General features: G+C 38.2%; 1 protein-coding gene across 2 annotated transcripts; it reads right to left on the bottom strand.

Annotated features, from left to right (window-relative positions):
• Positions 1-289: 289 nt before the first annotated feature.
• Positions 290-18,654, bottom strand: LOC117297916 (receptor-type tyrosine-protein phosphatase F-like). Of its 2 annotated transcripts, none has more exons than XM_033781098.1 (16): positions 18,489-18,654; positions 15,726-16,016; positions 13,875-14,204; positions 13,428-13,498; positions 12,236-12,476; positions 11,284-11,604; positions 9,989-10,285; positions 9,395-9,706; positions 7,897-8,199; positions 6,871-6,977; positions 6,242-6,452; positions 4,543-4,642; positions 3,968-4,211; positions 3,163-3,202; positions 2,727-2,895; positions 290-1,734 (listed from the first exon to the last, which is right to left on the bottom strand). In XM_033781098.1, exons 1-16 carry the CDS (start codon positions 18,601-18,603, stop codon positions 1,668-1,670), a joined length of 3,219 nt encoding a protein of 1,072 aa, XP_033636989.1. In that variant the 5' UTR covers positions 18,604-18,654; the 3' UTR covers positions 290-1,667. The 2 variants fall into 2 exon arrangements, with proteins under 2 accessions (XP_033636989.1, XP_033636990.1); XM_033781099.1 differs by lacking the exon at positions 18,489-18,654 and adding an exon at positions 18,286-18,446.
• Between the last annotated feature and the right edge of the window lie 344 nt (positions 18,655-18,998).

Here is an 18,998-nt window from a genome sequence, read left to right as displayed (position 1 = left end):
ACTATGAAAGAAAAATACACCCTTGTCACACGAAGTTGTGTGCTTTCAGATGATTGATTTCGAGACCTCAAATTCTAAACTTAAGGTCTCGAAATCAAATTCGTGGAAAATTACTTCTTTCTCAAAAACTACTCCACTTCAGAGGGAGCCGTTTCTCACAATGTTTTATACCTCCAACCTTTCCCCATTACACGTTACCAATTTAATAAGGTTTTATGCTAATAATTATTTTGACTAATTACCATTAGTGTCCACTGCCTTTAATATATCCTGAGTTAGGACGATCTACTCGTCCAAACTTAGGACTAGCCCCAAGTTTTTAATAGGACTAGTCCTAAGTTAGTACTATCTTTGTGAAATCCATCACAGGCACTATGCGTAATAACCTCCATCATTATAATCCAAAATCAATTAATAACTAAGATATCAAGATAAACAAAAAATGTGGTACACAAATTACCAAAATTACAACAAGATAATGTTAATTACTGTTTTGTTTTTGTTTTTTGTGCATTAAAATTAATAAACTGTAAATTTTGGCCCAGAACAACTTGTTAGAAAAGGTTTGTTTTTCTTTATTGTGGCTTACAATTATAATTCGTGGTAATGATAGGAATGTTTTAACATGTACTTGACTATAATTCATGAGTCTCAAATGTAAAATGTATTAGGGTGATTGTTTCCCATTCAAAAATAACAAATACTTTTTTCTCCAAGCTTCACTGTGATTAAATTGATATTTGATAAAACAAGATTTATGTACATTGGTACGTACAATTTTCAAATAACATTTAAAACCATTTTCTATAGGCATTTTTGAGTTGCACAAAAATGGCAACAAAAACGGCACAAATTTTGCCTCAAAATCAAGTACTTTCGATTTGCTTGTATGTATTTGGTTTTCACAATAATCATTGTGTTTGACACATTTTTACCCCTGTCACTGGGCCATACATGACATTCCTGCAAACCGTCTCAGCTCTCTGTGGAGTACATGTATACAGCCTGTGCTGCCAAAGCGCAACAAGCTAACCACAAGAACCATCTCTGCCCTCACAGGTACTCACAAATACCCAGGATAATCCTGGGTTAGAGTCCCAGTCGTGACACTTGTGTCCTTTAAAAGGATGACACTTAGCCATTGCTTCGTCCTTTAAATGGGACGTAAAACCGTTGGTCCTGTCAGTTGTGTAACGCACGTAAATGAACCCAAACAGAAAGGGTTTGCACCAGTGATCCTGGCTAGATTGGCAGCATATTGCGCCACAGCGCCTTGTAAACCAGTACATGTACATGGTGCTAAGGATTAGGTCTCAACTCAAAACCTCGTCCCACTCAGGTTGCAGGAAATACTTGGCACTTTGTATACTTTGGAAAAAGGCGCATACAAATACGATTATTATTATTATTATTATTATTATTTTTATGAAGAGAAGCAATTACAGTTAAGTGTCTTGCTCAAGGACACAAGTGTCATGATTGGGATTCGAACCCCCACCCTGATGACTCAGCAACTCGGACTCACGACACGCCAAGTCAAGAGTTATATACAAAGTATTAGGGAGGTCAGCTGACAGAGATGTTTGATCCAGTACTGACTCACCTATACAAAGTTTGTTTCTCAGGTCTTCCGCCCTTCAGTCGTGTCTCTCTTCCTTACTTGAAGTCTAAATTTCCACTTCTCGTTCTTTCATTTGGGTTTGATCAACTGTGCTGGCTGGCTCTTGTGCATCTCTGAAACATTTAAGGTACAATATCAGAAGACTGACTGAGAGTGGTCTTGCTACTGGAAATGTTTCAAGACATCTTGAAACATCTTATACATTATTATTATTAAAGGCAGTGGACACTATTGGTAATTACTCAAAATAATTATTAGCATAAAACCTTACTTGGTGACGAGTAATGGGAGAGGTTGATGGTATAAAACATTGTACGAAACGGCTCCCTCTGAAGTGACATAGTTTTCAAGAAAGAAGTAATTTTCGGCGAATTTGATTTCGAGACCCCAAGTTTAGAATTTGAGGTCTCGAAATCAACCATCTAAACGCACACAACTTGGTGAGACAAGGGTGTTTTTTCTTTCGTTATTATCTCGCAAGTTCGATGACCGATTGAGACCAAATTTCCACAGGTTTGTTATTTTCTGTGTATGTGGAGAGACACCAACTGTGAAGGCTCTCAATCACTTCCGGGGTTATATTCATTCATACCCAAAACAGTTATTAAAGATTGGAACACATTACCACCATAGACATCTTATCCATCACAGACAATAAGACTTTTAAAAGAGCCGTTATAATCCACCTCTAAAGCAAATTGAAACTACGGCGCAACAAAAGTGACAAAACGTCTATTGATTTGTGCAGGGCGAATCGCGTATACCCCCGGAAGAGATAAAAATACTATTTATAGCGCCCTCGCGCGGTCAAAAATAAGGCGCATTATCAATAGTGTCCACTGCCTTTAATATTATATTACTAAAAATAAAATATAAGTAATAGTAAACTTGCGGGTACAACCATAACTCTCTTTTAAGCGAGTATTGGTTTTGAAAAGGTTTGGTCTCGACGTTTCAAACAGTATATACTCTGCTCGTCTTCCCCTGAGAGGGCAAGTCCATTTACATTCAACAAATCGCAATTGCCCTGGAAAATCTATGGAAAACTTTTGAAGGGGCACCAAGGGCAAGGCCAGGGGCAACAGATTCCATACCTGCTACATACCTTTTCTTTTTCAAATAGAACAGAACTGCAAATCCAGAAACAACAACGAGTAGAACAACTACAATGACTACAGCTGCGATGATGCCCACTTTATTGTCACCTGCCATCGGAGGAGGGTCAGTTATGTCAGGTCTCATAGTTGCTGGTGGTCTGGAGCCATAGCTTCGCACTAAAACATTTAAATGAGAAAATAGGATAACCTGTTGCCAACTGCTCACCGACTAAAAGGACCTATGTTATAATTCCAAAAAATAGTCGCAAAACAAAGAAAAACAAAGCAGAAATGAAATTCGAGACTTCAGAATGTACTCTTCACTCGCAGAACTCTTATAACAAGAGCCAATTGTCATAGAAAGTGCTAGCACCTCGACAGCAAGGAGTATAACAATGTTTTACAACGTTTTGAAAATTTATTATAATTTGTTGAGTATTATACCTTCGGCTGTTAGTGGTTCACTCCAACTTACAATTGAGGCCTATAAAAACAAAACAAAATAATCACACAGTCAAAATGTTAAAAAAAAATACAAAAAAGATCTCTGAATTGGTGGAAGAACCTAATCAAAAGCTGTCAAGTAAATTATATATATATTTTATTATTACTGTTATTACAAATATGTTTACATAAAAATTAAAAAGGAAAACAAACATTTTACATTTGTTGTAAGTAAACAGGTTTAAAAATTAGAGCCATCTGCGGCTGAAAGAGGAAAATCGGACAGTTACCATAAGGAGGGCAGTTTTACATGGAATTTCATAAGATGAGAACTTTTGGATTTGACAAACCTTTCGGTAAATTTATTTGCATTGAGTGATTTTGATGCAAAACACAATGTCCACAGATTTACATTTTGAAGAATAATTATGATGGTAAAGAGCTTCTCTTAAACCATTAGTTGCTAAGGTGCTGTAGTTTTTGAGAAATGGGTAAAACAATGTCACAAAATAAATTTTGGTCTAATTTCTGGCATGTTAAACCATTTAACAGATTTGGTAAATTCATGCTAAAATAATTTGTGTGTAATGTTTTACTAATTCCTCAAAAACTAAAGAACTTCAGCAAATAATATTTTAAGGGAAGCCTTCTACCATCATTATCTTCAAACCGTGTAAGTTTAATGTAAATCTGTGAACTTTGTGTACTACAAAAAGTACCCAAACCCATTCAGGGAAGGTTAATTATAGCCAATCAAAGTTACAATACAGTGGAGAAGTGCTTCATGATGAATGGATAAACTTACTGTATCTGTTTTACTTGCTGATCCAGTTCTAATACTGTACGTCGTCCCCGTAACAAGTGGGGCGTTGAGGTAGCCCCCATACATCGCACCGTCTCCGACAACAAAACTATTGGTCTTGTCTCCTTTGGCAATCTCAGCAGCTATGTAGGCATTTGGGTTCTCATTATAGCTACCGAATACCTCACCATCTATGTCTACTGCTGCTCTTTTATTGGATGTCTTTTTCACAGCTATGAGGTAGGATCTAGACCAGTAACAAAAAATAATAATATTTAATTCTTATACAGCGCATCACATCATAAAATAATCTCAATGCACTTTACATAATTGTTACAAAAACAACGATAGATTAAAATACATTGAAAGCAGATTCAAAACATTGGTACATCATTTATCCCTATAAAACGATAAAATAAATTAGAGAGATCTAAAAACAAAACAAAACAATATTACCTACAGTACATATGCCGCTGATTTTTTTTACAGATCAGGAAAGTACTTTGTATACAGTGAAAACACACATCGGTGTATATGGGTAAAATTAAAACGATTATTATCATTATTATTATACTTACGTCACATAGGTGTCATCCTCGTCATTGGGTAACGAGATAGCGACAGTGGTTGCAGTTGAGGTCGATGTGTCTACAGTAGGTGGGGCTGGTTTAGGAATATCTACAAGCAAATCAAATCAAATCAAATCAAATCAAATCAAATCAAATCAAATCAAATCAAATCAAATCATAAATCAGATCAAATTAAATCGGATCAAATCAAATCAAATCAAATCAAATCAAATCAAAGCAAATCAAATCAATCAAACCAAATCTAATCAAATCAAATCAATTGATTTATGGTTTATGATTCATGATTTGATTTGATTTGACATGCGTTGATTTGATGTGATGTGATGTGATTTGATGTGATGTGATGTGATTAATCACATCACATCACATCAAATCAACGCATGTCAAATCAAGTCAAATCAAATCAAATCATGAATCATAAACCATAAACCATAAATCAAACCAAATCAAAATCAAGTCAAAATCTAAATCAGTCAATAAATAATTTAGTGAGTTGGCATCATACTGTGCAAGTGACCAATCCATGGTAATGTAAAGCACTATTTTTGTTGTCTTTTCACATGAGCCTGAGGTATCATTTTGTAAAATTGTACAGCATTGCTAACAGTTTCGCAAGGAACCCTTGCTAAATTGCTCTCGTGTGAAAGGGGCTGTAATGGTATAAAGCATTAATGGATGCCACTAGCACACGACTTTCATCTATCTTGGATATAACGGCTAAACACCCAAATTAATATTCTTTATCTCTGAAGCTAATTTTCCTCTATTAAAATATCCCAGCTAAATATCCCATTACTTCATTTGTCCTACGTCCATGTTACCAAACCTTGGTTATACCCATGGTGTACTAAATTTTTGTCTGTCCATTGGTTAGTGATGATTAAAAGCATCTCGCTTAAAGGCAGTTGACACCCAGGTCAAAATTGCAGTTGAACCCAGTTGACTGGGGTCGACTGGTTCAACTGGATAGTGACCAAACTCGTCCATTTTCCACATTAACCAACTGGTTTGGACTAGGTTTAACTGTGTTGAACTATAGGTTTAAATTATAAACCAGTTGGTGTCTGTCCATTTTCCATATTAAACCAACTGGTTTTAACTGTATTTAACTAGTTTTCAACTAATTCCAGTTAAACGCAGTTTAACTAGGTTCAACTAGAATTTTGACCTGGGCACTATTGGTAATTACTCAAAATAATTATTAGCATAAAACCTTACTTGGTGACGAGTAATGGGGAGAGGTTGATTGTATAAAGCATTGTGAGAAACGGCTCCCTCTGAATTGGAGAAGTTTTCGAGAAAGAAGTAATATTCCACAAATTTGATTTCGAGACCTCAAGTTTAGAATTTGAGGTCTCGAAATCAAGCATCTGAAAGCACACAACTCCGTGTGACAAGGGTGTTTTTTAATTCATTGTTATCTCGCAACTTCAATGACCGATTGAGCTGAAATTTTCACAGGTTTGTTATTTTATGCATATGTTGACAATTACCAATAGTGTCCACTGCCTTTAACCTTCACCTAAATGTCTTCATTCAATTGCTGCTTTTTATTTAAACAGTGTGTACTTCATACCTCATACTATATTGCTTTTCTAATTTCGACATAAATTTGCATTTTTGTATTGAATGACAGCATTGAAATGAATGTTACTGAATTACTGAAATGACTTTTTATATTTGTCACCTGTTTTGGGTTTTGTAAATGCTTCAACTGAGGCGTCCTCCCCTGTTCCAACCGCAGTCCGAGCTGTCAGTAGGATTTGATACTTTGTACCGGGATCCAGTTGGGTAATGATGTTTGAGAGTACAGAGGGTCCAAGCAAGGGGGAACCCACCCAAGAAGATGGTGATGTGAAGGAAGGGTTGTAAGGTTTCTCTATAGCTCTAGAATAAACCTGCAAGAAAGGAGTCAAGAATTATATAACACGGCGACACAGGCCCGTAACCAGGAATTATTATAATTATTTTTAAACTTTTTTTTTTGGGGGGGGAGGGGGGGAATGTGGATTTTGTTTAGGGGTGGGGTGGGCATGTTTTTTTTAGGAGGCGGACCCTCTGCCCCCCTGCTTACGGGCCTGCGGCAACACAAGCTGTTGCCAAACTGCTTATCCAAAAGAACCTATGGTATAAATAAAAAAACAGTTCATTGCTCGATGTTTCGACCCTAAGCATTTCTTCTCTGCAAATGTTCAACAAAATTAAAACTACAGCAAAATATATATGTTTAGATTCTCAGTGTTTCTGTTCTTTTTGTATTTTCAATCCAGTTTGAGTAAAGGTCCCAAACATTATAGGTTTTACTTTCATACAAACCTCGTAGGCGGTGATAATTCCATTGGGTTCAATAGGTACTTCCCACGTGACGGTCATTGTTGTTTCTCCTATTTCACTAATGGTTACATTTGACGGTGGCCCTGGCCCTTTGGAAAACAAAAGGTAAGAACAAATGCTCAAATCCAAAACCTGATGCATATTTATCTTAAAGGCACTGGACATTGTAGCTAGTTACTAAAAAAACAAAAAAAAACTTGGTAACAAGTAATGGAGAGCTGTGGATAATATAAAACATTGTGAGAAACGGCTCCCTCTGAAATAACATTGTTGTTGAGAAAGAGGTAATTTCTCAACATATTAAAAAAAATTAGCCCTGAAGCCTTTTGTCATCTGTAAGAACACACAATTGTGCAACAAGAGTGTCCTTTCTTTCATTATTCTTCTGCAACTTCGATGACCAATTGAGTCCAAATTATCACAGAGTAGGCCTATGTTGAGACACACCAAGTGAGAATATTTGTCTTTGACAATTACCAATGCCTTTGAAACATTAAATTTATTTCAGAATATAAACTATAAAAACAAAACAATTTCAGTTATGTCTTTTCAAGGTTTTTTCTTTTTCAAAGTAATATTTCTCATACAAAAAGGAAAAGAAAAAAAGAAAATAAATTCTTGGGTACAAATTACTTTTAATCCTTAAAAAGTACTTGTATGTCAGTAAAGATACTTTACAGGGCCATGCGTATATACATTGCAGAGTTTCGTTTTTTTTAGAGGGCAAGGCCATTTTCACTTTGCAACGGGCTGTTCAATTGGAAAGCTTTAGGTCTACCAGGCCTCGAATTTCATCTTTGAGAGGTGAAGGGCCATTTCCACTTTCCAAAGGGCATTTCCATTGGAAAACCTTAGAGTCTATTACTCGTTACCAAAGTAAGGTTTTATGCTAATACTTATTTTGGGTAATTAGCAATAGTGTCCACTACCTTTTAAAAGTACTTGTATGTCTGTATGATTGTTGCATATTTTAGCTGAATAAAATAATAATAGTAATCGTTCTCTTACTATCTTCTAATGTGGTAGCTTCAATAGGTTCGCTGTATGGACCATCACCAGCGTTGGTTCGTAGCTTCACTTGTAGAGAATACCGTGTGTTAGGTACCAGACCGTCAAAGACTTGACGAGAGTTCTCACCCTCTATCACAATAGACGGGTTACCAGGATTCACAAGGTCAGTCAAGTTGTAGGTAAAACCGAGAATGCGACTAGACCTTCCTCCAGCAGTACATGGTGGGTAGCCGCAAGAGAATGAAAGTTCTCTCCGAAAGACTTGACCAACTTCCAACCTATCCGGTGCTGCTGTTGGAGCTATTTAAAAGGGAAACAAAACAACAAAATTCCGGACATGAAATAATCTCCCTTTTCAGGGTTCAAATTCTATACACTGGACTGCAAGGGCCCGTAAACTTACACATTTATTTATTTACTTGTAACCAATATACTTTTGTTGTTGTACAAAGTGGAAATAAAACAAACAAACAAACAAACAAACAAACACCCCGCTTAACAAACAAACAAACAAACATACAAACAAACAAGCGACAAGGGAACTCGGCAAACTCCCACAGGGGGAAACGCCAAGCTGGCAACAGCCAATCTCTCACATACAAACATTGGTTTAACGTCTATGATTATGAACTGCACAAATCAAGAAACTGTGATTCAGTAACTAGGTAACTAGATGACAATATTAAATCTAGTCATTGTTAAATCAGCGGTTCACTGTGGGATTCGAACTCACAACCTTGCGATTGCAAGTCCTGCAGCCTAACCACTTGGTTGACTCTTTCAATTCTGTTGAGTTTTGAATTATTATAGGACAAATGATATGAATCTTCTGTTGGTGTTAGAGCTTGTTCCGACAAAAACTGCTCAAATATAAAACTCTGTAGATAAGTGTTTTACTCCTTCTGGTATTTCGAGCCCTGCTTTAACAACACAGCTATCCTCTTCAATGTTCTACTTCGACCAGCCTTCCGTCTTAATTCACCACAAAATAAATATTCAAAAACATAAACGACCCATATAGTTTTAATTTAGACTAGAAGTTAATAGTTCTAAAAAGAAACCCAATTGTGCCTGATATCGTTAAGTTTTTCCCCTAACAAACTAGGGGACCAGAAGATGGTCAGATCTGGAAAGGAGATCTGGAAAGAAGATCCTACGATTATGCAACTGAAGACAGGATAGTAAGTAGAATTCGAAACTTTGCATGGTGGAAATATGATATGGAAAGATTTGCGGTAACACCATGTAATGACTATCTCTAATGAGTTGGGGTGGTTCTGAAAAGAACTGTTGCATGGTTTCAACTAATCGTTTGAAACCAACGGTTTCTTTCAGAACCACCCCAACTCATTAGAGATCATTACGTGGTGTAACTGCAAACCTTTCCATAGGTTAGTATGTGTTAAATTTTCAACAATTTGCACCCTGAAGAAACCACAAAAATGAAATAATTAAAATGCATTTCCATACCGATAATTAAAAAAGGAAAAATTACCTTTCTCCGCAGTGTCCTGAACAGTCCTTCCAGGCATTCCGAAGCCTGCGCCTTCTGTGAAACCCTCCACGTACACAAAGTACGTAGAAAATGGAAAGAGATCCATGATGGTGTAGGATAACTGGGTAGCGTTTCCAGCCACGATGTGGACACCTTCATCATGAGTTTCACACATGAACTTGTTCACAAGCTCATAGCTGACTTTATAGTATTCGATAGGGCACCAACTTTGTGGCTCATCCCAAGTTAGGCTGAGTTCGGAAGGATTTTCGTCAACAGAGCTTGCGACAACATTCGGGACAGACGGGGGCACTGTGGGAGTTGAAATAAAAACAAAATGGTGAATAACAATAATAATAATAGACCCCTCGGCCACCACACACCAGAAGGGATGAAACTTAAATCGGAGCCTATGCAATAATGTGCACACTCGGCTCACAACTGGTTACTATGGTACAAATAAGGCTATGTTGAAATAAATTTCCTTCAAATTGTATATTTTTTTCAACATACTCTCCGGTGCTCAACCAAGTAAGTTTTTATCGTAACTCATAGAGTAATTACTAAAACTCCTTTTAAATGCTGGAGACCTACCCTCTGCATCAGTAGTAACTCGGACATTCTCGCTTCGATCTCCTTCCCCCAAATCATTATACAGAGTCATCTGTATATCGTACGGTGAACACGGGGTCCGATACATCAACCTCTCCGTTGTGACATCGATATCGTAAATATAGCTTGAAGTCTGTTCTGCTGACTTATTGTTAGTCACAAAGTATCTGTACGCTGTAAAGTCACCATGGAGATCTTCGCATGGAATGCGTACCCATCGGATGATAAATGATCTAGCTGTCACATCAGTTACTTGTACGGGTGGTAGGACTGTTGCAACTTTAGGACAAATGCAAAGAGAGATAAGAATGATTGTTTGTGGACGAGGATGTACCAGAGTAATAATAATAATAAGGGAATCAATGTGTGGTGAAGAGGTTTTCAACTAGTAGTTTAAACCCGCCGAGGCCTGGTTCTTGATAATTTTACCGCGACGAAGTTGCGGTAAATTTTCAAGAACCAGGCCTCGGCGGGTTTAAACCACTAGTTGAAAACCGATTCAACACACTTTGATTCCCATTCATAAATACCTTTTCGGTCAAAAAACATAAACACTTTTTGGTCAAAAAGTAAAATAAATGCAAAAATTATAATTGTTCAATGATTCAACACAACACCCCTCCAGCTATGAAATGGTAAGGCCCTCGGGTAAACAACTCCATATGTATATATCATTATACAGAGTCATGTATTTTTTGTTGTAGTTAAATGAAATCAAAAGTAAGTCTATGTAAACAAGTATGACTTCAGTTCCCTCTTGAAGTTGTCGAGTGATAATATTTGACAGGGAGCGTATTCCACAGGGCAAGAGCAGCTTCGGCAAAAGCATGATCTTCATATTGGATTGTTCTTGATCTTGGTTATACCAGGAAGAGTCAACTTTCACTCCTTATTTTTTTATATTGGGCTGAGATAATTGTTGAGCTGTATAGACCATGTCACTGTGACATCCTGTTTACAAACGAGCCATTGAGCAACTTGTACACAGCTCGTTGGAAAATTACATAACATTTTGCATTTGAAATTGCACTTGATTTTTATCATTTTTTTGTGTGAAAAAGGGGGGGGGGGCACATCTCAAAACTTGTTAGTCTTTAACTCGTGAGTTTTTGTGGAAATTATGATACAAATAATGTCAAATTTCCTGTTTAAATGTTTTATCTGGCCTCTGGCCTGCAAACTGAGTGTAATTATTCAAGCCCTAATGGCCGTCTAAAATGACTGAGAATTTAACTTAGGCAGAACCATAATCTGTTTTAAATGGTTGAAAAACTTACATGCGGCGACGGTTGTCCATGTTCTGGTTGGATCATCTGACATTCCAACTTCATTAGTAGAAACGACCGACACATTGTAGGTTGCGTACGGAACCAAGTCATCAAGTGTAGTACTCGTAGAGCCATCACCGATAACCTTGACATAAGTGGTTGGCGACACTATATCCGTATCACATGCCTCGAGTCTCAACAGTGTGTAGTGGACGTGGTACATGCCGGTGTCGCAGCGTTTTGCTGGGCCTTCGGGTGGTGACCATTGAGCGAAAAGTCCGACCCCATCTTGGGCATTGCCAAGACTGAAGAGTCTTGCTCTTGGTGGCGCTGTAGTAATGGTTTGGAAACAAATTGTTAGGAACATCAACAGGACAAATCTTCATGCTTTTATAATTACATTAAAATGTCAAGGAAACTGCATGCCATGGTGCTATCACAATGAACGAAGTACCATAAATTGTTAAAAACTTTGTGTTTATGAACATCGAGGAAGTCAGTTGCAGTTAACTTCCATCATAATTAAAAACCCAGATGTTCACAGAGATTCAATAATCATGAGACTTATTTGCATAGTCTGTGGACGCCCAAAACAATTCCTCTCCATATGTGAACTCAGCTATTTCATCTCACTAATTTTGGGGCAAAAATGTCAACTAGTACCCTAAAAGAAAATTGGGTTGAACAAGAAAAATGTCCTAGAGCAGGATTTGAACCAACAACTTTATTCAAGGTTGTGATTGTTAACTTTCATATAATCCCTGGCTACATGGCAGTTAATGGTTTTGCTTGGCACCCCCAAACAAAGATAATGACAGAATCGGGAAAACGCCAACAAGATAGCTCAGTTGGTAGAGCACGACACACACATTTGGAGGTCCTTGGTTCAAATCCCTCTCAAGTAAATTTTTCTTTGTTCAAGCCCCAACTCACCCTTTTATAGATTTGTTTGGTTCCCTACCTGTTCTGGGTGTGGAGCCATTTATCACCTCACTAGGAGGACTGAACCCAGCGCTCGTAGTGTAATACAACTGAACATCGTACGTAGTACACGACAAGAGATTAGTGACGTTGAAGACACCAGGAGGATCTGCCGTCTCAATAGCGACTGGGAATCCAAAATAATCCTCTGAGGATTCTTTAAGGTTTATTAGAATACTGATGGGTGTGTTTCGACAGCCCCAGGTTGAAGGAGGGGGCAACTAAGGTAAAGAATACAAACATGTTTTTTTTTTATTAAAGACACTGTACACTATTGGTTACTGGCAAAGACCAGTCTTCTCTCTCGGCAAATCTCAACATATATGCACAAAATAAAAAACCTGTGAAAATTTGAGCTCAATTGGTCATCGAAGTTGCGAGATAATAACGAAAGAAAAAACACCCTCGTCACACGAAGTATGCTTTCCGAAGCTTGATTTCAAGACCTCAAATTCTAAATCTGAGTGAGGTCTTAAAATCAAATTTGTGGAAAATTACTTCTTTCTCGAAAACTATTATGCCATCAGCCTCTCCCCATTACTTGTTACCAAGTAAGGTTTTATGCTAATAATTATTTTGTGTAATTACCAATAGTGTCCACTGCCTTTATTTAAAAGGAAGGTATACCTTTGGTAATTACTTTGAAAAAAGGAACTACCATTAAAACGTGGTAAGAGTACTGGAAAGCGGTTGATATTATGCAACATTGTTGGAAATTACACCCATTGAAGTAATTAATGTAGTTTTAGAGGGGGGATGGGGTGATTTTGTGTTTTCTGTTTCCCAAGTTAACTTTAATGTTGCTGGGAAAAACAGTGAAAATTCCTGAGCTGGGGGACATTGATCTTAAACATTTGCTTCATTTGAGGGATTATTTTATACTTCAGTGTATCAAACAGTCTGTCAATTAAACAAAACTTTGAAATGGTGGGTGTATGAAAACAATTTTGAAAAATAAAAGAATAACGCTTTAATCTGAATGGCTACTTTGTAATAAATGTAATTTTATTTGATATGCCCTCACACTGATGTGTACTAAGCACTGTGTACTCACTACTGGACCACCGACCATTGTAATTCAGTACTTTTTAAAATGCTACTTTTGGAGAGAAATAAGGTCCTAATTCAGTACTTTTTTGAATGCTACTTTTGGAGAGAAATAAGGTCCTTACCCTCCACACTAGCTGCAGCTCGGTTGGTCCAATGGCAGTCAAAGAGACAACTATAGGTGCCGATGTTGGCACTAAAAAACAAAAGAAATGACAATTAAAAAAGTCCAAGGGATGATTTTCTTGCACCAAACTCTATTGAAAAAAAAAACCACCCAGCACTGGCTATAAATCAGTTTCTTGTTCTCGGGGCCAAGTCATCTCTTTCTCTCACATTTTTGTTATTTTTCTATCGAAAGCTCCGGCAATTACTTTGCTAACACCCACAGAGTTCTCTTAGACCAGCTAAACTGTATTTTCTCGTCCCGTTCCGGAATGGGATGAGAAAATACACTTTAGCCTTATGGCCTATTTATTGGAATTGGTAAAAATTGACGTCTTTACTGAAGTTTTAATGGACAACCCTTATGAATCTGGTCAAGAATTTGAAAGAATTTGGCTTCTTACTACCTGCACATCTTGTTGTTATTGTTGTTTTGTTGCTTGGCTTCCCTGCTCCTCCTTCCCCCTCTCGCACGACCACCACAGCGAAGTCATACTCCTGCTCAGTGCGAAGCCCTGTGACTCTTGCCGTTGTCGTCTGGTTCGAATCCAACCCGAGCTTGTAGTCATATGAAGTATCACCCTCTACATTAGTCTTGTTACGATAAACGACTTCGTAGCGTAAAACAGGTCCATCGCCGAGACCGTCCGTTGCCCATGGTAGCCAAGAGACGGTCAGCTCAGTGCTTACGAGGTAGTCCAAGACAATTGTAGGCGGTGATTGCAAGAATGGCAGAACTTTATTAAAAACAAAAAGTTTTAACTAGTATTTCAGAGAAGAAAAAAAGGATGATGAGCAAAGAGTGATCACAAAGTTTAGATTACATACAATATGTAAAATACTCCGGTGCCATTTTATGTAGGTAAAATAGGCACATTTTGTTGCACCCGTCTGCAAGTTTCACTATTAAACAAAGGCCGTGTCCAAAACGACGACTTCGGCTACAGCTACGGCTAGATCAGCGCGTCTACCAGTGTTGAAGAATAGCAGATGCGCGCGATCTAGCCGTAGCTGTAGCCGAAGTCGCCCTTTCGGACACGGCCAAACTTTTGAGAAAACAAATTGGCAATGTACCACAAACACCAGGATCTGAGAAGAGTGCATGTTACGCTTCTTAGATTAAAATTGTTGGGAATATAAACCATTTTATACAAACACATTACTTCAAAGTGAAATGTTTCTCAAAACGCTTTATCACTGCTGTAGGCTACCTTTTAACAAAAGGCTTTTCTTGCCATGATTTATGAGTCATAACATTGTTTAATCATGGTTAAACCTTTGTGTAGTTATCTACCGTAGTGGTATGTATTTATTTATTCGTCTATTTAGTGTAGCCTTGCTCAAGGCAGTCGCATTATTCGCTCCGAAAAGACGCCGCTGTAAACCCACCCGTGTACCCTGTGCGTGGTGCATGCGATCACACCGCATGACCCACCCGTACACACACTGTCACATCGTACGACTACTGTGCACATAAGTCATCCGCACTAGTACCACTAACCGCATGCGGAGGCCGTCAGGCAAATGAATTATTCATTTTGACGTCCAATCACGCACTTCCCTTATCACGACCTTGTGACCCTATAGGGCGTCCGTGGTGGTGGTGTGTGATGTAAACATAGACCTTTTCGCAAATACCGGGGCGCGCGCGTAAAGCTTGGAATTAGGTGCATTGTGGTCTAGCTGGTATCCAAATTTGATCCATATATCCCACAATGCACCTCATTCAACAGTCTGCGCTTGCGCATTGGTATTTGCGAAAAGGTCTATGTCTCGTCTTTCGCGGGCATTATGGTAATGAGCTGACCGTGGGAACTCTTCGCCTATTATAGTAATGAGGTCAGTGGCTTCAACACAGATCCTACAAGGCTGTCGGCCTGACGGCCGACGCATGCGGATAGTGTATGGGGGCATCGTGTCGTGCGATGTTACGCACAGTGAATACGGGTGGGTTTTTTCGGAGTGAATAATTCGACTGCCTTGAGCAAGGCTAATTTAGTGCTGTTTTCCTGTTTGTTCTGTAATCTTGTAACGGGCACATCCGCCACAAGCCTCGGCTTTTAGGATGATGCTTCCATGTGATGTGAATGTGGAAATAAATGTTTTATTGATTGATAACCAAACTTTTAACTTCCCCTCTAAGTGAAAAAAATTCTCCTAACCATTCTCCTTTACAAATTAATCTAAGCATTACTTACATGTAGTGTAGCAACTAGTTTTTGTTTAGTGTATTAAACATTTTGTTATTAAACGTTTACCATAGACATTGACAGAGATGGTCTGACGATCAACAACTGTTGTCCCATCAGAGTCTAGCAGAGAACAGGTAAACTCATTGCCAAGATCCACAACCGTTACAATAAATGTTGTCACCCTCCTGTTACTGGCGACGACAGTTGTCTCCGAAGCCGTTACCTCTAACCCATCTGACCCTGTTAAGGTCAGAGCATTGGGACCAGGAACTGAAGGCATATCCATTGCCTCACAGAGAAGAGGTACTGGTTGTCCTGCATTTGGTTTTGTCGCCTGAGATAGTGAAGTGATTGCTCCTGGAATGGGAAATAACACAAGCTGGAAGTGAGATTTATTGATACACATATCGTATGAGAACAGGCTGATCAGGGCTTGAAATTAAAGGCACTGAACACTGTTGGTAGATGTCAAAGACCAGTCTTCTCACTTGGTGTATCTCAACAATATGCACAAAATAACAAACCTGTGAAAATTTGAGCTCCATTGGTCGTCGAAATAGCGAGGTAAAAATGGAAGAAAAAACACCCTTGTCACACAAAGTTGTGTGCTTTCAGATGCTTGAGTTCGAGACCTCAAAATCAAATTGTGAGGTCGCGAAATCAAACCTTTTAAGTTAAAAGTATTTTAGTGAGAAACAACTTCTCTCTCGAAAACTACGTTACTTCAGACTGAGCCGTTTCTCACACTGTTTATGATCACTAACAAGTAAGATTTTATGCTAACAACTATTTTAAGCAATTACCTATAGTGTCCAGTGCCTTTAAAGTGGGGCAAGTAAACCCTCACAATGAGTCAGTTTTTTTTCCTTTGAATAAAATACCTCGCTGTGTAATATCTTGAACAGAAGAAAATTATGGATTGAACAGTAAAAATGTTGAGTAGCGTCTTCACTGAGAGCTCGTTCAAATTCAACTTGAATTTTTGATTCTTTTCTTGTAAAATTAATTATGTTCCAGTAAAAATGTGTAGCTACAAGCCTTGTGGATTTCAACCCCTATCGATTTGTTATTTTTGGTTTTTTTCTGTTTTCTTTTTTTTGCAAGAAGTGGCCACCCCCTGCAAAAAAAAAGAAAACAAAAAAAATACAAAAATAACAAATCTATCTCTGGAATTAGAGATTGATCAGGGGAGACATAAGATAATAAATAAAAACTAAAAATAAAATAAAAAATTATTATTTAATATTATTCAAAAATAAGATAATCAAGTCATTGCTAAAAGGAAAAACAAGACTAATTTTGCAAGTCAATACAATCTAAGGATGAGATTTTGAAAGGGAATAAACCCCTAAAATGTAAACACTTTCAACATTAATTTAGTATAGTTGAAAATAAGGAGAAATTTCATATTGCTTTGAGTTATAACTCACACATTGAAATGTTATGAAATAAAATGAATGAGTTATGGAAAGTCGGAACCTTATAAAAAAGCTTACAACTTTATTTAAATTTATGCGACCTTGGTTCTGCAGCGACCATATTATAAATAATGCAGGGCCTTGGTTCTGATCATTGAATCACCTGTAATTAAGGCTTAAAGCAACCTGGATAAAAACACTGGCCTTGCATAACCTAATTCAATTAAGTTTAAGTTACAGGTAGTATTAATTGCACACTGGGGTTGAAGTTTACAACGGTGCACTGGCCCGAGGCAATGATTTCAGTGGTCGGGCAAGCAGCTCAAGACCTAGGACATGTCCCCGGTCTTGGTTTTTCCCCTTCAATTCATGTATTCTTGTCTCAAAAGAATGATGTTCAAATTTCGAGTTTGTGTCTCACACATTTTTTCATGTTTGCAGATCCATCTTCTCTCAGTATTTATTATTTCGTTCAAATGAAACAGTTATAGATGTTCCTCAGTGTTTTTTCTTGTTTGATTTCAGTCTCTTTTCATTTATCATCAGGGCCCAATTTCATAGAGCTGCTAAGAACAAAAATTTGCTTAGCATGAAATTTCTTCCTTGATAAAAACAGGATTACAAACCAAATCTCCATTTGTTGCATATTGCTTGTTACTGGTATCCAGCTGTTGTTTGCTCATCTTGAAAATCATGTCTAAATTTGGCTGGTAGTCCTGTTTTTATCTCGGCAGAAATTTCATGCTAAGCAAATTTGTGTGATTAGCAGCTCTATGAAATTGGACCCTGGTCTTGAAATGTCAATAAAACCCCAATCCAGTCAAGATTCTGAGCTACAACAATTCCTGCAGTCTGGTGGATTCCCCTTCCCAACTTCGTTCGAGCCCACCACACACCCTTCGTGTTGCAGAGCTTCTATAGAAACTATAACTTTTTATAAGGCTCCCCCGTAGCTCACTGGTGGGAGCCCTATAGTTTCTAGAAGTAGCCTAGCCGTCCATTGTCACAGTGCCGATCTTTTCGCATTTTTAGGAGGAGGAAGGCAGACATGAACATACTGAACGCCCCGCACTACTTATCACCACCACGTAGGCCTATGACTTCACATGATGACAACAATCCCTGGACAAATATTTATATTGAAATGTCATGAGTGATGGTGAATGGATTCTCTTTCTGTCCGTATAGCGACTCTAGATTTCACTTACCATAAATTCCTTGGCATAATGAAAACGAGCACAGCAAAATGAACACGTGAATGGTTGTCATCACTATAAGTATACACGACGCTGGATGGAAATCCCGGTTCATAAAGTACATGTTATCCCTATACCCATGATGTCACCAAGTCCTGAGTCGATGGATAATTGCTAAAGTAAAAGCAGACTAATCAATAAACTACCATACTTACTCTCTCCGCATGAACGAAGCTCGCAAAACCAGGGGCTGTATAATTTATCCGACGAGCCAGTGCTATTAGGCCTATTCATCGCTACCCGGGGATTTGTTTGCAGCATGATGGACATTGTGCACGTGTTGTGAGTTTGTGGACCTTTTCATTTTTCAAGGACGTTCTGCCAAACTAATACTGACTTCACCACCACGATGCGGATCAGTCAAAGGCGAGCACGCCAGCAGCGGGCAAACCAATAAGAGATATTCAAAATGGGCCACACAACAACGTGCAAAACACATCACTGGAATGTCCAAGTTTGCGCCAGAGACCATGTCTGAACGCGGGCATTTTTCACTTTTTTGTTCACATCAATATAGGCGTAGGCCTAGCCTACATTGGCTATCACTATAAAGTCTATACATACCGTTTCTTTTTCGAATAGATCAGGAACGCAAATCCAGCGGCTGCGATGATGCCCATCTTGTTGTCACCTGCCATCAGAGCATAGAGTAAGGACTACTCTAA

This window comes from Asterias rubens, chromosome 12, assembly GCF_902459465.1.
Source record: "Asterias rubens chromosome 12, eAstRub1.3, whole genome shotgun sequence".
NCBI classification, from domain to species: Eukaryota; Metazoa; Echinodermata; class Asteroidea; order Forcipulatida; family Asteriidae; genus Asterias; species Asterias rubens.
The sequence above is the reverse complement of the archived record's forward strand: the minus strand, read 5'-3'. Positions and strand labels throughout refer to the sequence as shown.

Bases quoted from the DNA above. Each gene is read 5' to 3' on its own strand.
- LOC117297916 (XM_033781098.1), bottom strand. From the start codon at position 18,603: ATGTCCATCATGCTGCAAACAAATCCCCGGGTAGCGATGAATAGGCCT. The intron at 10,286-11,283 runs GTAAGTTTTTCA...TTTGTCCTAAAG, and splicing joins ATGGACAACCGTCGCCGCAT to TTGCAACAGTCCTACCACCC. The intron at 2,896-3,162 runs GTATAATACTCA...TAAATGTTTTAG, and splicing joins TGAACCACTAACAGCCGAAG to TGCGAAGCTATGGCTCCAGA.